This window comes from Molossus molossus, unplaced genomic scaffold, assembly GCF_014108415.1.
Source record: "Molossus molossus isolate mMolMol1 unplaced genomic scaffold, mMolMol1.p scaffold_m16_p_21, whole genome shotgun sequence".
NCBI lineage: Eukaryota > Metazoa > Chordata > Mammalia > Chiroptera > Molossidae > Molossus > Molossus molossus.
Window position 1 is genome coordinate 47,298,884 of NW_023425357.1, and position 17,938 is coordinate 47,316,821.

A 17,938-nucleotide genomic window follows, 5' to 3' on the forward strand; every position below is an offset into this window, starting at 1 on the left:
TGCTCAGCAGTGACTGTTTTTCTGTCTGGCCTCCCGCACACGATGGGACACACAGGTGCACATACACGTATGCACAAGGAGACAGCAGCGACGGGGACCCTGGTTACGTACAGGTGCGTGCCGTCTACAGTGTGACGTCTTTCTGGAACCTGCCTGGACTGCTTTATACATAACTGTGCTTCTGCGGAAGCCTTTGTTTGATAAAAGGCGCTGAACAACTTGACCACCGACCACTTAGTCCAACCCCCAGCTGGGAAACTGAGGCAGGCTCGTGGCTCCCAACCCCCTTTCTCATCAGGGGCGGCACCCAGTGCCTGAACACCATCAATGACTGGCAAGGTGCCCAGACCGCCCTCGAAGCCCATCATGCAGCTGGCGAGCCACGGGGACAGCCCGAGAGCCACCAAGCGCACAACCGCCCCAGACAGGAGCTGGCACCCTCGGCACCTCGAAGTCATCCCTCGTCCATCAACGCAGTTCATCCTCCCCGAAAGGTGCCCCCATCTCTGAGCACCCGCTGAGTCCAGCTCATCACTGAGAGGGAGGCCGCTGCCGGAGCTGGGGGGCCAGGTGGGCGCTCCTAAGCGCCCTCGGCTTCACACAGCAGGCTCCTGCGCCGAGCCAGGCACCGAGCAGTCACCTCCCTCTGAAGGGCAGGCCACCTCCTGTCTGTCTGCAGGGGAGAGACAGCTCCTTTGAACTCAGTTTCACGATTTCGGACTGAGCCTCGATGGACAGAGAAGTGCCGCATCTCAGACACTGACCCAGGACTCGATCAACGACGGAGAGCTGGCTGGGCGGGAGCTGGAGGGCGGGTAAGTGGGATAGGGAATGAGTGACGGCTGGTGACTAGAGGGGCAGAGGCTGCTTACGGGTGGTGGGGGATAGATGGCTGGATGGGTGGTCATGGGTCAGTCATGAGTTCGTGGGTGGGTGGGCGATGGGATGAGCGAGTGATGGGTGGATAAATGCAGAGACGAGTGGACAGGTGGGTCGCTGGACAGACAGTAAGTGGGCAACAGACGGACTAGACGTACAAGAGCGTGCACCTGCCAGAAGTTCCCACGGGAGTGAGCAAATGGAGAGATAAATGGATCATCATCAGCCCAGGTAGCCAGCGTCTGGGGTCACCTCCGTCCCCAGGGCCTACATCCTGTGACCTTCACCTCACTCCCCAGCTCTTCTCTAGGCACCAAGTCCTGGCACCTGTCCATGGAGTCAGGATGCCCACTGAGGCCTGGGGAGCCCCTGGGTGCAGCCACCCGATCTGCAGGCAGACACAGCCAAGGGAACACCCCACAGCCTGGACAAAGCTGCCTGTCCCTGGGACTCCTTCCCCTTGACTGAGGGCCTGCTCGTGTGTGAGCAAGCTCGACAGACACGTGACTCCTGAAACAGAGCTTCCCACAGTGCAGTGCGCGGGCACGCCGCCGGGACCCCACCCAAGGGCAGACGGCACACTGCGCGTGGGGTCTCCCTTCGCATCACTCTCAGGCTGGCTGTGGCCACCTCCTCTGGTGACGGGCCCCCCAAGAACCTGTGGACCGTCTGCCCTCCTCTCGGGCCCACAGGAGCCCGGCCCTCCTGCCAGCGGCCGCCCTGCCCAGCGGAGCAGGCCTCAGCCGTAGAGGGGCCTCAGTGCCACGACTCTCCTGAGTCCGAGGAGGGAGCGCCGTCCCGCCAGGGAGACCCGCCCGCGGTGTCATCCGCTCCTCGCACCCAGTCCGCAGCCGCAGGGCAAGGCCCTCTCCCCTACAAACGTGGACCAAGGGCTCAGAGAGGCCCGTTAGCACGCGGATGGTGGCCAGCCCTCTCTCCAGGGTCCTAACCCTTTCCCCAGCGTGCCGCTTCCCCTGGAAGGGAGGCGCACAGCCGCGAGGGGTGAGGGCTGTGCTCCAGGTGAACGGCTGGGTGGAGGGACGGGAAGCCCAGCAGCTGCCGCGGGGATGCTTGCGACACGCCGGACACCGCGCGGGGCCTACGAGGGGCCACTGCGATCGCCTCCCAGGGGAGAAGCTGAGGTCAAACCACCTGCCCAGGCCCACAGCTGACAGACCTGGACGGGGTGTGACGCAAGGCGGCTGGCTCGCTCTGGGGCCCCCTCTCCTCCTCAGCCCCCTGCCCCACCCAGAGTCCTGGCCTCCACCTGGACTGCGGATCTCCTGGAGGGGCTGCAGGGCACGTGGCAGACCAGCCGGCCCCTGCCCACCTCACTGCCCTCAGGGCGAAAGTAGTGGATTCCAGTACCTTCCAGCCGAAAGTCTTCCTCTTCCTCCTCGCTGAGCGTGTCTCTGAAAACCTCACCCACCAGCTCCTGGAGGGAGACAAGACGAGGACATGAGGGACGACTCGGGTCAGGCGGGCCCCTGGACTGGGGCAGAAGAGGTGGCGGCAGGTGGAAAGGACGCGGGGACCCTGTCTGGTTGTTCTGCTGGGAATTTAGGCCAACTGAGGCAGGCCCTATCGGCTGCTGTTTAGGAAGTGCGTTTTCTCATCCTGCGGACCACCATGAAACACGACACAGGACCACACTTCTCCCTCAGACAGGGACTCCCACCCTCCGCCCAGCAAAAGACCAGACCAGGAATGTCCTCATGTCCCCTCGGAGTGGACCACGAGCCTGCCCCGTGGGCTTCAAGAAGAGAGATCGATGTGGACCCTTCCTCCAGCAGAGGGTCCAGGAGGGCTGGCTCCGTGGTTCGCACCAAGGAGCCGGGGTGCTCTGGGTGGCCTCCCATCACCCTTAAATAAACCCGAAACCGGCACATTTAGGACCTCCATGCTCTGGCTGCCCTCACGCCTCCCCCATCTCCCTGAAACACGCTTTCCAGTAACTGCCCATCCCTGCACACCCCTCGCCTGGTCCCCCCCCCCCCCCGAGAGCTCAAGACGTCTGGTAGCTCATCCCACAGGGCAGGGCCGCGCCCAGACTGCCCCACGGAGGCCGTCAGGACCACCTTGGGACGCGGTCAGTCCCCAGGCTGGAAATGTCTGGGATGTCCACCACGGTCCCATCCACCTGACCCGGCCAGCAGAGTGGCCCCAGACAAGGCTAAAACAGCTGTCATGCCGTCTCCGCATTTATTGATTCTCTGCCCAGAAGAGTTCTGAGATCAAAAAGATTATTTTAAACCAAGCTAGACAAGGGCCCCTACGGCAGGACCTGCTATGGTAGCAGGCACTGCGGATTCACGAATAACGTGGAAGGTGCCACGTTCCTCGAACCTCAGCAGACCACGGAGCTGCAATCCCCAAAAGCATGACACGGGGTTCGTGTTCCAAGGAACCCACTTTGAGAAATGCTGCTCCAGCGGGGAGCGAGGGGTCCTGGGGGGCCGCACTGCCTTACCTCCCCTGGTGCCCGCAATGACAGTGGCGGTGCGGCTCCAACCACAGTGACAAGCGATAAGAAAGCCAAACTCGGCAGCTGTCGCCAGCTCCCTTTCTGAAGAAAGGGAAAGAAGAGCTCTCTCTCCGGGAAAATCAGGGGGGAGCACCCTGCACCCCAGACGCTTGAAGGAAAAACCAGTGCTCATCTTCACAAAATAAATTAAATAAAACTTAAAGTTATTTTGTAGAGTCCGCCTTATCAACTGGACACAACTGGGGTGCCCCTCTTTTGTTATGCTTTAAAGATAAACGGCTAACATTTTAGGGGTTGGGGTTGGTCTGCTCTGTTCTCTTTTCTTCTTTCAAAGCATTCGGGGGGGGGGCTGCATTCTCTTCTGTAAAGGCTGTAAAAGGTGGTCATTCAGACTCGTGTCCGGGCGACTTCAAAGCCAGGCTCCCTGGTTCCTCCATCAGGAGGGCGTCCCTCCCCTCCTCCGCCCATTATTATAATCACCCCGAACATTCCCTGGGCTTGTAAACTGGCTGTTTGTGTTAGCAGAGCTCAGGTTGACAGGGAGCTGGGAGCTGGTGACAGGAGAGGGGCGCTCAGGTGTCATTAGGCGGCTGGGACGCCCCAGCAGCCAATTAAAGCCGACCTCTCATGCCGGGGAGACGGATGCCGCCTCCTCCCAAGGGCTGGCAGGCGGTCCTTTCTCGCAGACGCCAGGACTGCCTTCAAGGGGACCGCAGACCCCTCCACGCCGGGTCCTCGGGAGAGCGGGCTCAGCCGACCTCGGCCCTCCCTGACCGCTCGGCCAGGCGGGCAGGATGGGAGAGACGACAGTTCTGAGCACGCGTCTCTACTGCGCACGTGGAGGAGCTGAAAGCGCCCAGCTGTCACCGCCAGCAAAGCAGCTGTCTGGGACCCGGAACGATGCCTCGCAGGTGTGCAACGCACCCGCACGTCCTCTGATCACGGCTGCAGAGCTGGGAAGACCAAGCTCTCTGAGGCACTGACGCAGGACTCTGGCAAGTTCTGAGGCCGGCCTCCTCCTGCTACTCCGTGTTCTGCCGATACGCTGCGGTTCCTCAGCTACGGCAAAGCCCACGGCCCAGGCGGTGCAGCGCAGGGCCCACGGTCCTCGCTTTGAAACGCTAGCCAGAGGCAACGCGGGGTCGTGAACCAGACCCTGGATCAGCAGCCAGACCCAGGATCGCGTCCTGGCTCCATCACCTCCCTCGCCCCTGGACCTGGCCAGCTACTGCCTTCTCAGAACCTCAGTCTGCCTATCTATGAAATGGGCACAGCGACAAACCATAACAATAATATGACCCTTGACACTTGCTACGCATTTCTTATGTGCTAGACACCGTACGAGGCACCTTACATATGTACAGTAAGGCCTTGAAGCATCACAACGGCCCCGCCCTTTCCATTTCTCAACGAATAAATGCTCATAAAAATGATCTGCAAATTATAAAGTGACAGGTATAATTGTTATTAGGTTTTTTCCTGCAAAGAAAGTGCCCTCAACCCTCCAGGACCATAGGAGACAGGAAAACAATGCTAATGACAGCTACTCATCACTCACCAAGCGCTGATGGACCCTCCCCAGGGCCTCCCCGAGCGGGCTCCAGCCACCCTGTGTCTAAGTGGCAGGAGGCTCCAAGAGGCCAGGTGACTGGCTCTGCAGCACCGGCAGGTGAGAGGCAGCCCCGGTTCAAGCCAGCTCCTTCCAGGCCCCACCTGAGCTTGTACAGCGAAAGCAGGGCTTCTGTGGGCACGGGGACAGAGGTGGCCCACAGCCCCGGCACTTGCCAGGGACCAATGATCACACTTAACGAAATGCAAGAAAACAGCCTGGCCAGCAGCTCTTGTGGGTCAGTGGCCAAGTAGTCCCATCTGCCCAGAGGGTCTCAAAGGTCCCCCAGCCCTCACCCACGAGCCCTGCATACAAGGTCCTGGGCCAGGTCCCCAGACCATCGTGCAGGAAGTCACTCGGGTCCCCTGACAGCAAGGAGCCCCACTGGGAGCCCCAGGGCAGCGGGTACAGTTCAAATCCCCCTCTGCCTCGAACACGCTGGGTCGCCTGGGAGAACTCTGGCCCCAGTGTGTGCACAGGGAGGGCAGACCTCACGATGTCTCGGGGTGCGCGAGAGGATTAAAGAAGCCACTGAACATCAAGTGCTTAGCATTGCACATGGGGCCGCGCCTGGGGCCCGAGATCAGTGGTTACTGCTTGCTCTTCTCCTCTTACTGTCAGATGACTACCAGGTCATTCCTGGGGACGCCGAAAGGCTCACCTGGGCCAAGCCGCTCCAGACACCTGGCAACACGCTCCCAGCCTGGCACACTCTTCTTAGTGCTTTGCATTTAGTCCTCATGGCGACCCTCTGAGCTAGTACCGCTACTATCCCCACTTTACAGATGAGAAAACTGAGGCGCGGAACTCAATGCCTTGTCCAAGGTCACTCAGCTAGTGTCAGAGCCAGGACTGAAGGCAGGCTGTGTAGCTCCAGCATCCACACCCTTCACTACCGCCCTGTAAGAAGCCATCACCCTACCTTCCCCCACCCCCCGTCCCAGGCCCCCTCTTCTCTGGCCTCCAGGACAGTGGGTCTCAGCCTCTGCTCCACGTTCTCATCAAAGGCCTCCTGGATCCTCAGACCTCCTGCTCCGCCCTGCCTGGTGCCAGGCTGCCCCTGCCCAGTGGCCAGGCTTGGTGGCCTCTCAGGCCACAGGGCCCAGACCTGCCTCTGTCCTGAATCCCCGCTCTGCCCCTCTCTGCCCCGCACGGGGCCCCAGGAAGAGAGGCCAACTCCTCGGGCGCTGAGTGTGTAGCTGAGGCCGAGCCCAGAATCGCAGGCACAATGCCTTATAAGGCCTCCGGGGACGGGAAACCACATCAAAGCAGGCCTTGGGGAGCGGGCTGGAGTTCAGTTGGGGTTTTTCCTCTTTGTCTTTGCGACTTCATACTCCTGAGCTTAACATCTCCCCCCACCGCCTGTCCCGGCAGCTCTCTGCCAACCGTTCTGCTGTGCTCTAAGAGCTAACAGATGTTGGTGCCACAGGTTTCAAAGGCAACTCCTGGTACCCACAGAACCCAGCACCACTCAGAGATCCCAGGAATGCGCAGGGCCGGGACTGGCCAGCCGGGGAAGCAAAGGCTGGGAGGCAGGGACGCGGCCGCCCGAAGCCCTTCCATCCAAGCAGCCTGCCCTGGAGCTGCCCCAGGAAATTCCTGGCGAACTCTCTCTTCCCAGCTCGCTGAACAGAGCAGCCCGGCCTGTGTCCTGGGAACCCGCGCCTCTGCGGGGAGGCCTCTGCTGCCAGGGCAGGGCGCTCCCTTCCCAGAACCTGCCGCCCGAGGGTCAGCGGACACCTACCCGAACCCCACTGGCCCCCATTTTGCTCTTCTGTAAAGGGGGGGATTTAGGTGACACTGAGGACGACGTCAGATACAAAGGGTGGGAACACCGTGTGAGCTGTCCTCCCCTGCAGGGCCCTCCTTCGCCACGTCCCGGAAACATTCTTACATTTATCCCTGCAAAAGCCTAGTGCCCAGCGGTTCAACGCCTCGGTGTCCACCCTGGGCCCAACTCACAGGGGCGCACCAGGGAGGGCTCATGGGGACAGGGACAAAGGCCAAGTCCCAGGACAGGGCACTCATTCAAGGCCTCGGGTTCAGTCGTCTGTGAGTAAGGGGCAGGGGTCTGGGTCTGCTTGCTCAACAGCAGCACCTGGTGCACAGCAGGCTGCCAGGGATGGTGATGGATGGCCCCCGGCCAGGTCCCCCCTCACCTGCCTGTCCTGGGAACAGGACAGCTACAGAAGCCCCTAAATTGTCCTCATTGCTCAACTCAGGTTGGGCTTCCTTTAAGGGCAAATGAAAGCCCCCAGGACCAAGCCATCGGCTCCTGGAACCCCAGCCCGAGATTCCCAGCCCAGCTAAGGGCCGGAGGGAGGGAGCCTCTGCCAGCGGTGCCACCTTCACTCCCAGCGGGGCGCCGAGGGGCGGAGGGGAGCAAGGTGGCCTGCAAGGACCAGGCCCTCGAGACTCAGAGATGTGCGGCAGTAATTAAATTCCTCAGCTCTCCCCATTTCTATCTGCTCGAGATGTGACCCCTGTGCCCCTCGCGGCACATCCAGCCTCTGCCCCACATCCGAGGGACTCAAACCCAACTGCTTGGGAGTGCTTCTCGAGAAGGCGGACGGGGCAGGGAGTGGATGGCAGAGCCCAGCAGAAAGGGCTTCCTCCCTGGGGCCTGACTCTGGAGCACCCAGGTTCCCCTCCTGAGCCCCAGGCCCTGCACCTTTCAGGGCGCACAGAACCTCCAAAGATGGCTTTGCCACAGCGGCCACAAGCAGCAAAGTCTACTTCGGGGGCCATCACCCAGTAGGAGGTCAGTCTCCACACACCCTCGTCCCAGCTCCCCCAGAACCAGGCCCCGTCCAGGCTGCCACCCCTGCCTTTAACTGGTTCTCTCTCTCTCTCTCTCTCTCTCTCTCTCTCTCTCTCTCTCTCTCTCTCAAACCTACTCTTGCCATAAGCAACAAGATCAGTGAGAGTGGGTGTGACATCCTAGTGGTGGGTTTTTAAAAAAGTGCGTATTAAACAAACAGAACCATGAAAACACGAGACGTCCACCACCCACCGCACGCCCATCTCCTGGCAGGTGGGCCACGCTTTGGGAACTAGGAGACTTAAAGAGCCCCATGCTGAGGTCCTCTCTCCCCACCCCACGCTGAGCCACCAGGCTGGTTCCAGGGGGCCAGAAGGGGTGGAGGGGGAGACACCAGGGACCGCAAGCACCTGGTGAGAGGGCAAAGAGCGCACTCACGCACACGGACGCACCCCACGACGGCAGCCCTCCCGGAAGGCCCGCTCCTAGAACGTGATTTCTGGGCACGGAGAAAAGTGGCTAATGCCCATGGAAAACGGCACAGTGGGGCATGACCCAGACTCCTCCGACCGTTGGGATGCCGGAGCTCTTTTAAGGAGAGGACCGAGCACAAGGCAGACTGTGCAGGGCTGGGCAGCCCAGGGGCTTTGAGAGTCCGCTGTTGGCATAACTGAAATTTTCCTACTAGTGTTCGAAGTGGAAACCAGGGTCCGATGGGCTTGTGGGAGCACGGGTGTGACTGAGGCACGAATATAAAGGACTCAGTGATCGTCATAGGCAGCGTTTCCTTAGTAAGAGCCCAACCCACCCCAGTGCTCTGCCCGGCTCGTCCGTGCGGTGCCAAACTCCCCACCACCCTGCAAGCCGGGGCTCTGCCCGAGGAAACCGAGGCTCCCAGAAGGGTGGGCACTGGCCTTGGGGGTCTGATGTGAAGGCCTGGCTCCTCCACTTTGTACTGTGACCTCGGTTTCCCACCGGAACATGGCCATGCCCGTGGAGGGCGGCGTGGAGGGTGAGCGCTGAGGGAGGCCCCCGCACCCCGCCCAGCGGCCAGCCTGCCACAAACGGGGCTGCTGCTTCTCTCCCACCTTCCATTTCTGTCCTCCCATCGCCGCGTCTGCCCCCCTGGGTTCAGGGGTGCCCTACACCTGGTCACAGGTGGGCCCAGCAGAGCCCCAATCTCCCTCCCCATGAGGCCTCGAGTGACATCTCCAGCACTGCCTGCACCCAACTGCCCTCCTGCCTGGCCACTGCGCCACTGCCCGCCACACTGCTGAGCCACCAGCCCTGACCACACACCACTGCCCCCACACTGCTGAGCCACCAGCCCTGACCGCACACCACTGCCCCCACACTGCTGAGCCACCAGCCCTGACCGCACACCACTGCCCCCACACTGCTGAGCCACCAGCCCTGACCGCACACCACTGCCCCCACACTGCTGAGCCACCAGCCCTGACCGCACACCACTGCCCCCACACTGCTGAGCCACCAGCCCTGACCTCACACCACTGCCCCCACACTGCTGAGCCACCAGCCCTGACCGCACACCACTGCCCCCACACTGCTGAGCCACCAGCCCTGACCGCACACCACTGCCCCACACTGCTGAGCCACCAGCCCTGACCTCACACCACTGCCCCCACACTGCTGAGCCACCAGCCCTGACCGCACACCACTGCCCCCACACTGCTGAGCCACCAGCCCTGACCGCACACCACTGCCCCCACACTGCTGAGCCACCAGCCCTGACCGCACACCACCCCCCACACTGCTGAGCCCACCAGCCCTGACCGCACACCACTGCCCCCCACACTGCTGAGCCACCAGCCCTGACCGCACACCACTGCCCCCACACTGCTGAGCCACCAGCCCTGACCACACACCACTGCCCCCACACTGCCGAGCCACCAGCCCTGACCTCACACCACTGCCCCCGCACTGCTGAGCCACCAGCCCTGACCGCACACCACTGCCCCCGCACTGCTGAGCCACCAGCCCTGACCGCACACCACTGCCCCCGCACTGCTGAGCCACCAGCCCTGACCGCACACCACTGCCCCCACACTGCTGAGCCACCAGCCCTGACCTCACACCACTGCCCCCACACTGCTGAGCCACCAGCCCTGACCGCACACCACTGCCCCCACACTGCTGAGCCACCAGCCCTGACCGCACACCACTGCCCCCGCACTGCTGAGCCACCAGCCCTGACCGCACACCACTGCCCCCACACTGCTGAGCCACCAGCCCTGACCGCACACCACCCCCCACACTGCTGAGCCCACCAGCCCTGACCGCACACCACTGCCCCCCACACTGCTGAGCCACCAGCCCTGACCGCACACCACTGCCCCCCGCACTGCCGAGCCCACCAGCCCTGACCGCACACCACTGCCCCCACACTGCTGAGCCACCAGCCCTGACCGCACACCACTGCCCCCACACTGCTGAGCCACCCGCCCTGACCGCCCACCACGGCCCCCACACTGCTGAGCCACCAGCCCTGACCGCACACCCCTGCCCCCACACTGCTGAGCCACCAGCCCTGACCGCACACCACTGCCCCCACACTGCTGAGCCACCAGCCCTGACCGCACACCACTGCCCCCACACTGCTGAGCCACCAGCCCTGACCACACACCACCCCCCACACTGCTGAGCCACCAGCCCTGACCGCACACCACTGCCCCCACACTGCTGAGCCACCAGCCCTGACCGCACACCACTGCCCCCACACTGCTGAGCCACCAGCCCTGACCACACACCACTGCCCCCACACTGCTGAGCCACCAGCCCTGACCGCACACCACTGCCCCCACACTGCTGAGCCACCAGCCCTGACCGCACACCACTGCCCCCACACTGCTGAGCCACCAGCCCTGACCGCACACCACTGCCCCCACACTGCTGAGCCACCAGCCCTGACCACACACCACCCCCCACACTGCTGAGCCACCAGCCCTGACCGCACACCACTGCCCCCACACTGCTGAGCCACCAGCCCTGACCACACACCACCCCACACACTGCTGAGCCACCAGCCCTGACCGCACACCACTGCCCCCACACTGCTGAGCCACCAGCCCTGACCACACACCACCCCCCACACTGCTGAGCCACCAGCCCTGACTGCACACCACTGCCCCCTCACTGCTAAGCCACCAGCCCTGACCGCACACCACTGCCCCCACACTGCTGAGCCCACCAGCCCTGACCGCACACCACTGCCCCCACACTGCTGAGCCACCAGCCCTGACCGCACACCACTGCCCCCGCTGCACCCACTGCCTGCCACACAGCTAGCCCGCCACACGCTGACCGAACACCACCGGCCTACCTGCTACTGGGCCGAGTGCTGATAACAGGAGAGGCCAAAGGGGCTGTGATGTGGCTGATCGTTGAGCAGCTGGGAGTGTCTGTGCCAGCAGCTGCTGGCTGGGGACAGGCCCTGGCCCTGCTGCCAGGGTCCAGCGCGTGCCCTGCTGAGCAGGGTGGCTGTGAGCCAGGCCACCTGTGACAGACAGCACTGTCATCTCTCAACCGAAGATGGTGTCCCCACGGACCACGGGCCACCTCGCTGTGGGGAAAGGGTGTGTGCCCCTTCCCGGGGGCTCCATGTCACCTGAAACCCCCAGGAAACAAGATGTTTTCTCAGCCTCTGGAATGAGGGGTTCAGGCTTCTTGCTTCTCCTACTAAATAGGTGGAATGAGATCCTCTCCTTCCCGCATCCCAGGAGTCCTCACTTTCACGAGAGGAGAGAGCAATGGTCTGGGTCAGATTCTGGGACACGCCCCTGCTGTGTGTGTACCCACTACACACACACACTACACACACACACACACATACCCACTACACACACATACCCACTACACACACATACACACACATACACACACACATATACCCACTACACACACACACACATATACCCACTACACACAGATACACACACATATACCCACTACACACACACACACACACACATATACCCACTACACACACATACACACACACATATACCCACTACACACACATACACACACACATATACCCACTACACACACATTACACACACATGCACACCACACACTACACTCATGCACACACCACACACACATGCACACACTATACGCACATGCACACACATACACACATACATTGCACACACTACACACATGCATACACTACACACACATGCATTACACACACATGCACACACTATACGCACGCACACACATATACACATATACACATACTACACACACATGCACACACTACACACACTACACATATGCATTCCACACATATATACACTACACATATTACACACATACCTACACACATACACACTACACACATACACACACTATACATGCACACGCACTACACACATACACACAACACACATTAAAACACATACACTACACATGCACACACACGTACACACTACACACACATACACACTATACACAATACACATACACGTGCACACACGTACACACTACACACATATGTACACATTACATATACACTACACATATACACACACTACACATACACACACTATACACACTACACACATACACTACACACATACACACACTGCACATACACATACTACACACACTACACACATATGTACACACTACACATACACTATACACACTCCACACACACACTCCACATGCACACACACACACACACACACACACGACGTGCTGATGTCCACCGGAGGTGCACTCAACCAGTAAGTTGAACGACGACGTGTGGCTGTTTACCAGCTCGGAAGAACATTCCCGCATTTTCCTAAGAGAAAGCAGTTGCCGAAGAGCAGAGAACTCAGCAGCGTTGCTACATTCTCCGCGCCCGCCGCCCACCTTCTCTGCGCCCACGGCCGACCTTCTCCGCGCCCACCGCCCACCTTCTCCGCGCCCACGGCCGACCTTCTCTGTTCCCATGGCCGACCTTCTCCGCGCCTGCCGCCCACCTTCTCCGCGCCCGCCGCCCACCTTCTCTGCGCCCACGGCCGACCTTCTCCGCGCCCACCGCCCACCTTCTCCGCGCCCACGGCCGACCTTCTCTGTTCCCATGGCTGACCTTCTCCGCGCCCGCCGCCCACCTTCTCCGCGCCCGCCGCCCACCTTCTCCGCGCCCGCCGCCCACCTTCTCCGCGCCCGCCGCCCACCTTCTCCGCGCCCGCCGCCCACCTTCTCCGCGCCCGCCGCCCACCTTCTCCGCGCCCACCGCCCACCTTCTCTGCGCCCACGGCCCACCTTCTCCGCGCCCACCGCCCACCTTCTCCGCGCCCACCGCCCACCTTCTCCGCGCCCACCGCCACGCACCCAGAGGCGCCCCGGGGAGACTGTGCCAAAACAGTCCCAGAGGCTGTGCCTGGGCGCGGGGCTCAAGGTCGTCAAATCGCTGCCATGGGCCTGCATGACCACTTCTGCAACCAGAAACCACAGCGAAGCGCTCTGGAGGACACAGCAGAGCACGCAGAAACCAGGCCAAGCTGGTTCCCGGAGGACGCGCGCAGAGGCCGGCCGAAGGGTCTCGCCGGTGAGGTTTGCAGTTTCCCAGGGAAATGCGCGACCTTCTGATTCCAGCAGGAAGGAAGGGGGAGGCAAGGCCTTCTCTGCCCCGGCCCCTGCTCCCTCCCACAGCCACGCCAGGCTCACAGACCACGAACAGACCACGGCCAGAAACCGCCTGCCTCTCGCGCTCTTGGCTGTGTCTGCACATAGGAAGTTGGGGCGGCTGGCAGGACCCTCTTCTGTGGTCATGTAATGCAGACAGGCTTTGATTCCAGAAATGGCACGAGGCCCGCTGAGCATGTCAAACGGGGCTGTCCCTGGGCGCGGGGAAGGATGGCAGCTCTCACCTCCCTACTCCATCGGCTGCACACCAAATTCAACTGTTTACACTCTCAGACACGCAAAGATCTAAAATTTTTTGTAAGGGACGTCTGTCACTACAGAGTGGTCCCCTGGGAAGTCCATGGAGGTGTGGGAGATGCTGTGGCCAGCATCCAAGGTCAGAGGACGCTCGTGGGCCCGGGGGCAAGGCATTCATGGCGGCGACTCCGCCAGCACACCTGTGCCTGTCCCACTGCAGCCTTGGGGCATGTGACTCACCCAACAACCCTACGAGATCAGTCCCTTTCACAGATGAGAAGACTGAGGCTCTGGAAGGGGAGGCAAGAGCAGGGTGCAGCTGGGAGGGACTGAGGCCTCCTAAGACGAAGGCCAGGGCTCTTGGGATGTGACGCATGTGTCCTAGGACATCAGGCCCAGACCAGAGCCTTTGTCCAGTGGCTCTGACCTGCGGGAGGTCCAGACACGTCCGAGGCCCTTTTTGCAAACTTTAGGTCAAGAGCCTGTTAGAGTACAGATGAGGAAGCTACGACCTCAAAAAGGGACAGGGCTTGGTCAGAGTCACAAAAACAGACTGGCAGAGTCACAGAGTCCAGAACACCCAAACCAGGCTGCAAAAGATCAGTCTCCAAAGGGGCCGGAAGTAAAGACCAGGGCCCCTCAACTCCACTGAAGCTGGGGAGTGCGCGCCCTCAGGCCGAGTTCCCACAAGCAGTGCCTCGTGGTATCCGGAGCCTGGGGAGGTCCCGGCTCTTCTCTGAGGGACTGCCCCAGGCCCTAGAGGTAACTTGCATTAGAAACCCCCTTGAGCCTGATGAGTGTGGCTCAGGGGACTGATGGCTCAGGGGACTGATGGCTCAGTGGACTGAGCGTCCTCCCATGGACTGAGAGGTCCTGGTTCCCTTCCCCATCAGGGCACATGCCCGGGTTGTGGGCTCCATCCCCAGTGCATGGCGTGCAGGAGGCAGCCAATAGATGTTTCTCTGTCACATAGATGTTTCTATCTCTCCAAGAAAATCAATAAAAACATTTTTTAAAAAACTAAAAGAAACCCCCCTGAGGTGCTCACAGCATGCGGTTCCCCCCAACTTCTCCAGGCCCTTTGATGATGGCTCACCCCTTGGTCTGGGTGTCCCGCCCTCACCTTTGGGGGTGCTTCTCCCACCAGCCCACACCTGTGAGGTTTCCCCAGAGGACTTCCCTGGGGCTTGTCTGCAGTACGAAGGAACTCAAGGCCCCCCACCACCCGCCCCACGGTCCCTAGGTGGCAATGACCCCAGTGTCTGCCTGGAGCAGGAGAATGGGAGCCCAGCCTCCTCCTGGTCTCCAGGGGACACCCACTCTGAGGCACAAGTTCGACCCCACAGCTTCCCGAAGGGTTGGGCGGAAGCCAAGGCTCTGCTGGAGACAGCACCTTGTCTCCTGGCCCGCTCAGCCCCCTCCTCCCCTCGCACTGAACGCCCGGGAGCTCGGCCCCTCCTCCCCTCGCACTGAACGCCCGGGAGCTCGGCCCCTCCTCCCCGCGCACTGGCTGCCCCGGAGCCCGGCCCCCTCCTCCCCTCGCACTGGCTGCCCCGGAGCCCGGCCCCCTCCTCCCCTCGCACTGGCTGCCCCGGAGCCCGGCCCCCTCCTCCCCTCGCACTGAACGCCCGGGAGCCCGGCCCCCTCCTCCCCTCGCACTGGCTGCCCCGGAGCCCAGCCCCCTCCTCCGCTCGCACTGGCTGCCCCGGAGCCCGGCCCCCTCCTCCCCTCGCACTGGCTGCCCGGGAGCTCAGCCCCCTCCTCCCCTCGCACTGAACGCCCGGGAGCTCGGCCCCTCCTCCCCTCGCACTGGCCGCCCGGGAGCTCGGCCCCTCCTCCCCTCGCACTGGCCGCCCCGGAGCTCGGCCCCTCCTCCCCTCGCACTGGCCGCCCGGGAGCTCGGGCCCCTCCTCCCCTCGCACTGGCCGCCCGGGAGCTCGGGCCCCTCCTCCCCTCGCACTGGCCGCCCGGGAGCTCGGCCCCTCCTCCCCTCGCACTGGCCAACCCGGAGCTCGGCCCCCTCCTCCCCTCGCACTGGCCGCCCGGGAGCTCGGGCCCCTCCTCCCCTCGCACTGGCCGCCCCGGAGCTCGGCCCCCTCCTCCCCTCGCACTGGCCGCCCGGGAGCTCGGGCCCCTCCTCCCCTCGCACTGGCCGCCCGGGAGCTCGGCCCCTCCTCCCCTCGCACTGGCCGCCCGGGAGCTCGGCCCCCTCCTCCCCTCGCACTGGCCGCCCGGGAGCTCGGCCCCTCCTCCCCTCGCACTGGCCGCCCGGGAGCCCGGCCCCCTCCTCCCCTCGCACTGGCCGCCCGGGAGCCCGGCCCCCTCCTCCCCTCGCACTGGCCGCCCGGGAGCCCGGCCCCTCCTCCCCTCGCACTGGCCGCCCGGGAGCTCGGCCCCCTCCTCCCCTCGCACTGGCCGCCCGGGAGCCCGGCCCCTCCTCCCCTCGCACTGGCCGCCCGGGAGCCCGGCCCCTCCTCCCCTCACACTGGCCGCCCGGGAGCCCGGCCCCTCCTCCCCTCGCACTGGCCGCCCGGGAGCCCGGCCCCCTCCTCCCCTCGCACTGGCCGCCCGGGAGCCCGGCCCCCTCCTCCCCTCGCACTGGCCGCCCGGGAGCCCGGCCCCTCCTCCCCTCGCACTGGGCCGCCCGGGAGCCCGGCCCCCTCCTCCCCTCGCACTGGCCGCCCGGGAGCCCGGCCCCTCCTCCCCTCGCACTGGCCGCCCGGGAGCCCGGCCCCTCCTCCCCTCGCACTGGCTGCCCGGGAGCTCGGCCCCTCCTCCCCTCGCACTGGCTGCCCGGGAGCCCGGCCCCTCCTCCCCTCGCACTGGCCGCCCGGGAGCTCAGCCCCCTCCTCCCCTCGCACTGGCCGCCCCGGAGCTCGGCCCCTCCTCCCCTCGCACTGGCCGCCCGGGAGCTCGGGCCCCTCCTCCCCTCGCACTGGCCGCCCGGGAGCTCGGCCCCTCCTCCCCTCGCACTGGCCGCCCGGGAGCTCGGCCCCCTCCTCCCCTCGCACTGGCCGCCCCGGAGCTCGGGCCCCTCCTCCCCTCGCACTGGCCGCCCGGGAGCTCGGGCCCCTCCTCCCCTCGCACTGGCCACCCCGGAGCTCGGCCCCCTCCTCCCCTCGCACTGGCTGCCCGGGAGCTCGGGCCCCTCCTCCCCTCGCCTGGCCCGCACGGGAAGCTCGGGCCCTCCTCCCCTCGCACTGGCCGCCGGAGAGCTCGGCCCCCTCCTCCCCTCGCACTGGCCGCCCGTAGCTCGGCCCTCCTCCCCTCGCACTGGCCGCCCGGGAGCTCGGCCCCCTCCTCCCCTCGCACTGGCCGCCCGGGAGCCCGGCCCCCACCTCCCCTCGCACTGGCCGCCCGGGAGCCCGGCCCCTCCTCCCCTCGCACTGGCCGCCCGGGAGCCCGGCCCCTCCTCCCCTCGCACTGGCCGCCCGGGAGCCCGGCCCCTCCTCCCCTCGCACTGGCCGCCCGGGAGCCCGGCCCCTCCTCCCCTCGCACTGGCTGCCCGGGAGCTCGGCCCCCTCCTCCCCTCGCACTGGCTGCCCGGGAGCCCGGCCCCTCCTCCCCTCGCACTGGCTGCCCGGGAGCCCGGCCCCTCCTCCCCTCGCACTGGCTGCCCGGGAGCCCGGCCCCTCCTCCCCTCGCACTGGCTGCCCGGGAGCCCGGCCCCCTCCTCCCCTCGCACTGGCTGCCCGGGAGCCCGGCCCCCCTCCTCCCCTCGCACTGGCTGCCCGGGAGCCCGGCCCCCTCCTCCCCTCGCACTGGCTGCCAGGGAGCCCGGCCCCCTCCTCCCCTCGCACTGGCTGCCAGGGAGCCCGGCCCCCTCCTCCCCTCGCACTGGCTGCCCGGGAGCCCGGCCCCCTCCTCCCCTCGCACTGGCTGCCCGGGAGCCCGGCCCCCTCCTCCCCTCGCACTGGCTGCCCGGGAGCCCGGCCCCCTCCTCCCCTCGCACTGGCTGCCCGGGAGCTCGGCCCCTCCTCCCCTCGCACTGGCTGCCAGGGAGCTCGGCTCCCTCCTCCCCTCGCACTGGCTGCCCGGGAGCTCGGCCCCTCCTCCCCTCACACTGGCCGCCCGGGAGCTCGGCCCCTCCTCCCCTCGCACTGGCCACCCCGGAGCTCGGCCCCCTCCTCCCCTCGCACTGGCCGCCCCGGAGCTCGGCCCCCTCCTCCCCTCGCACTGGCTGCCCGGGAGCTCGGCCCCTCCTCCCCTCGCACTGGCTGCCCGGGAGCTCGGCCCCTCCTCCCCTCGCACTGGCCGCCCGGGAGCTCGGCCCCTCCTCCCCTCGCACTGGCCGCCCGGGAGCCCG

At 64.4% G+C, this 17,938-nt stretch overlaps 1 protein-coding gene across 1 annotated transcript in view; it reads right to left on the bottom strand.

Annotated features, from left to right (window-relative positions):
• The window catches only part of NKD1 (NKD inhibitor of WNT signaling pathway 1), a 69,342-nt gene that overhangs the window by 19,739 nt on the left and 31,665 nt on the right, over positions 1–17,938 (bottom strand). The window contains exon 4 of the mRNA XM_036275917.1: positions 2,248–2,314. Within this exon, the coding sequence (XP_036131810.1) occupies positions 2,248–2,314 (67 nt within the window). The remainder of the gene's footprint in view (positions 1–2,247; positions 2,315–17,938) is intronic.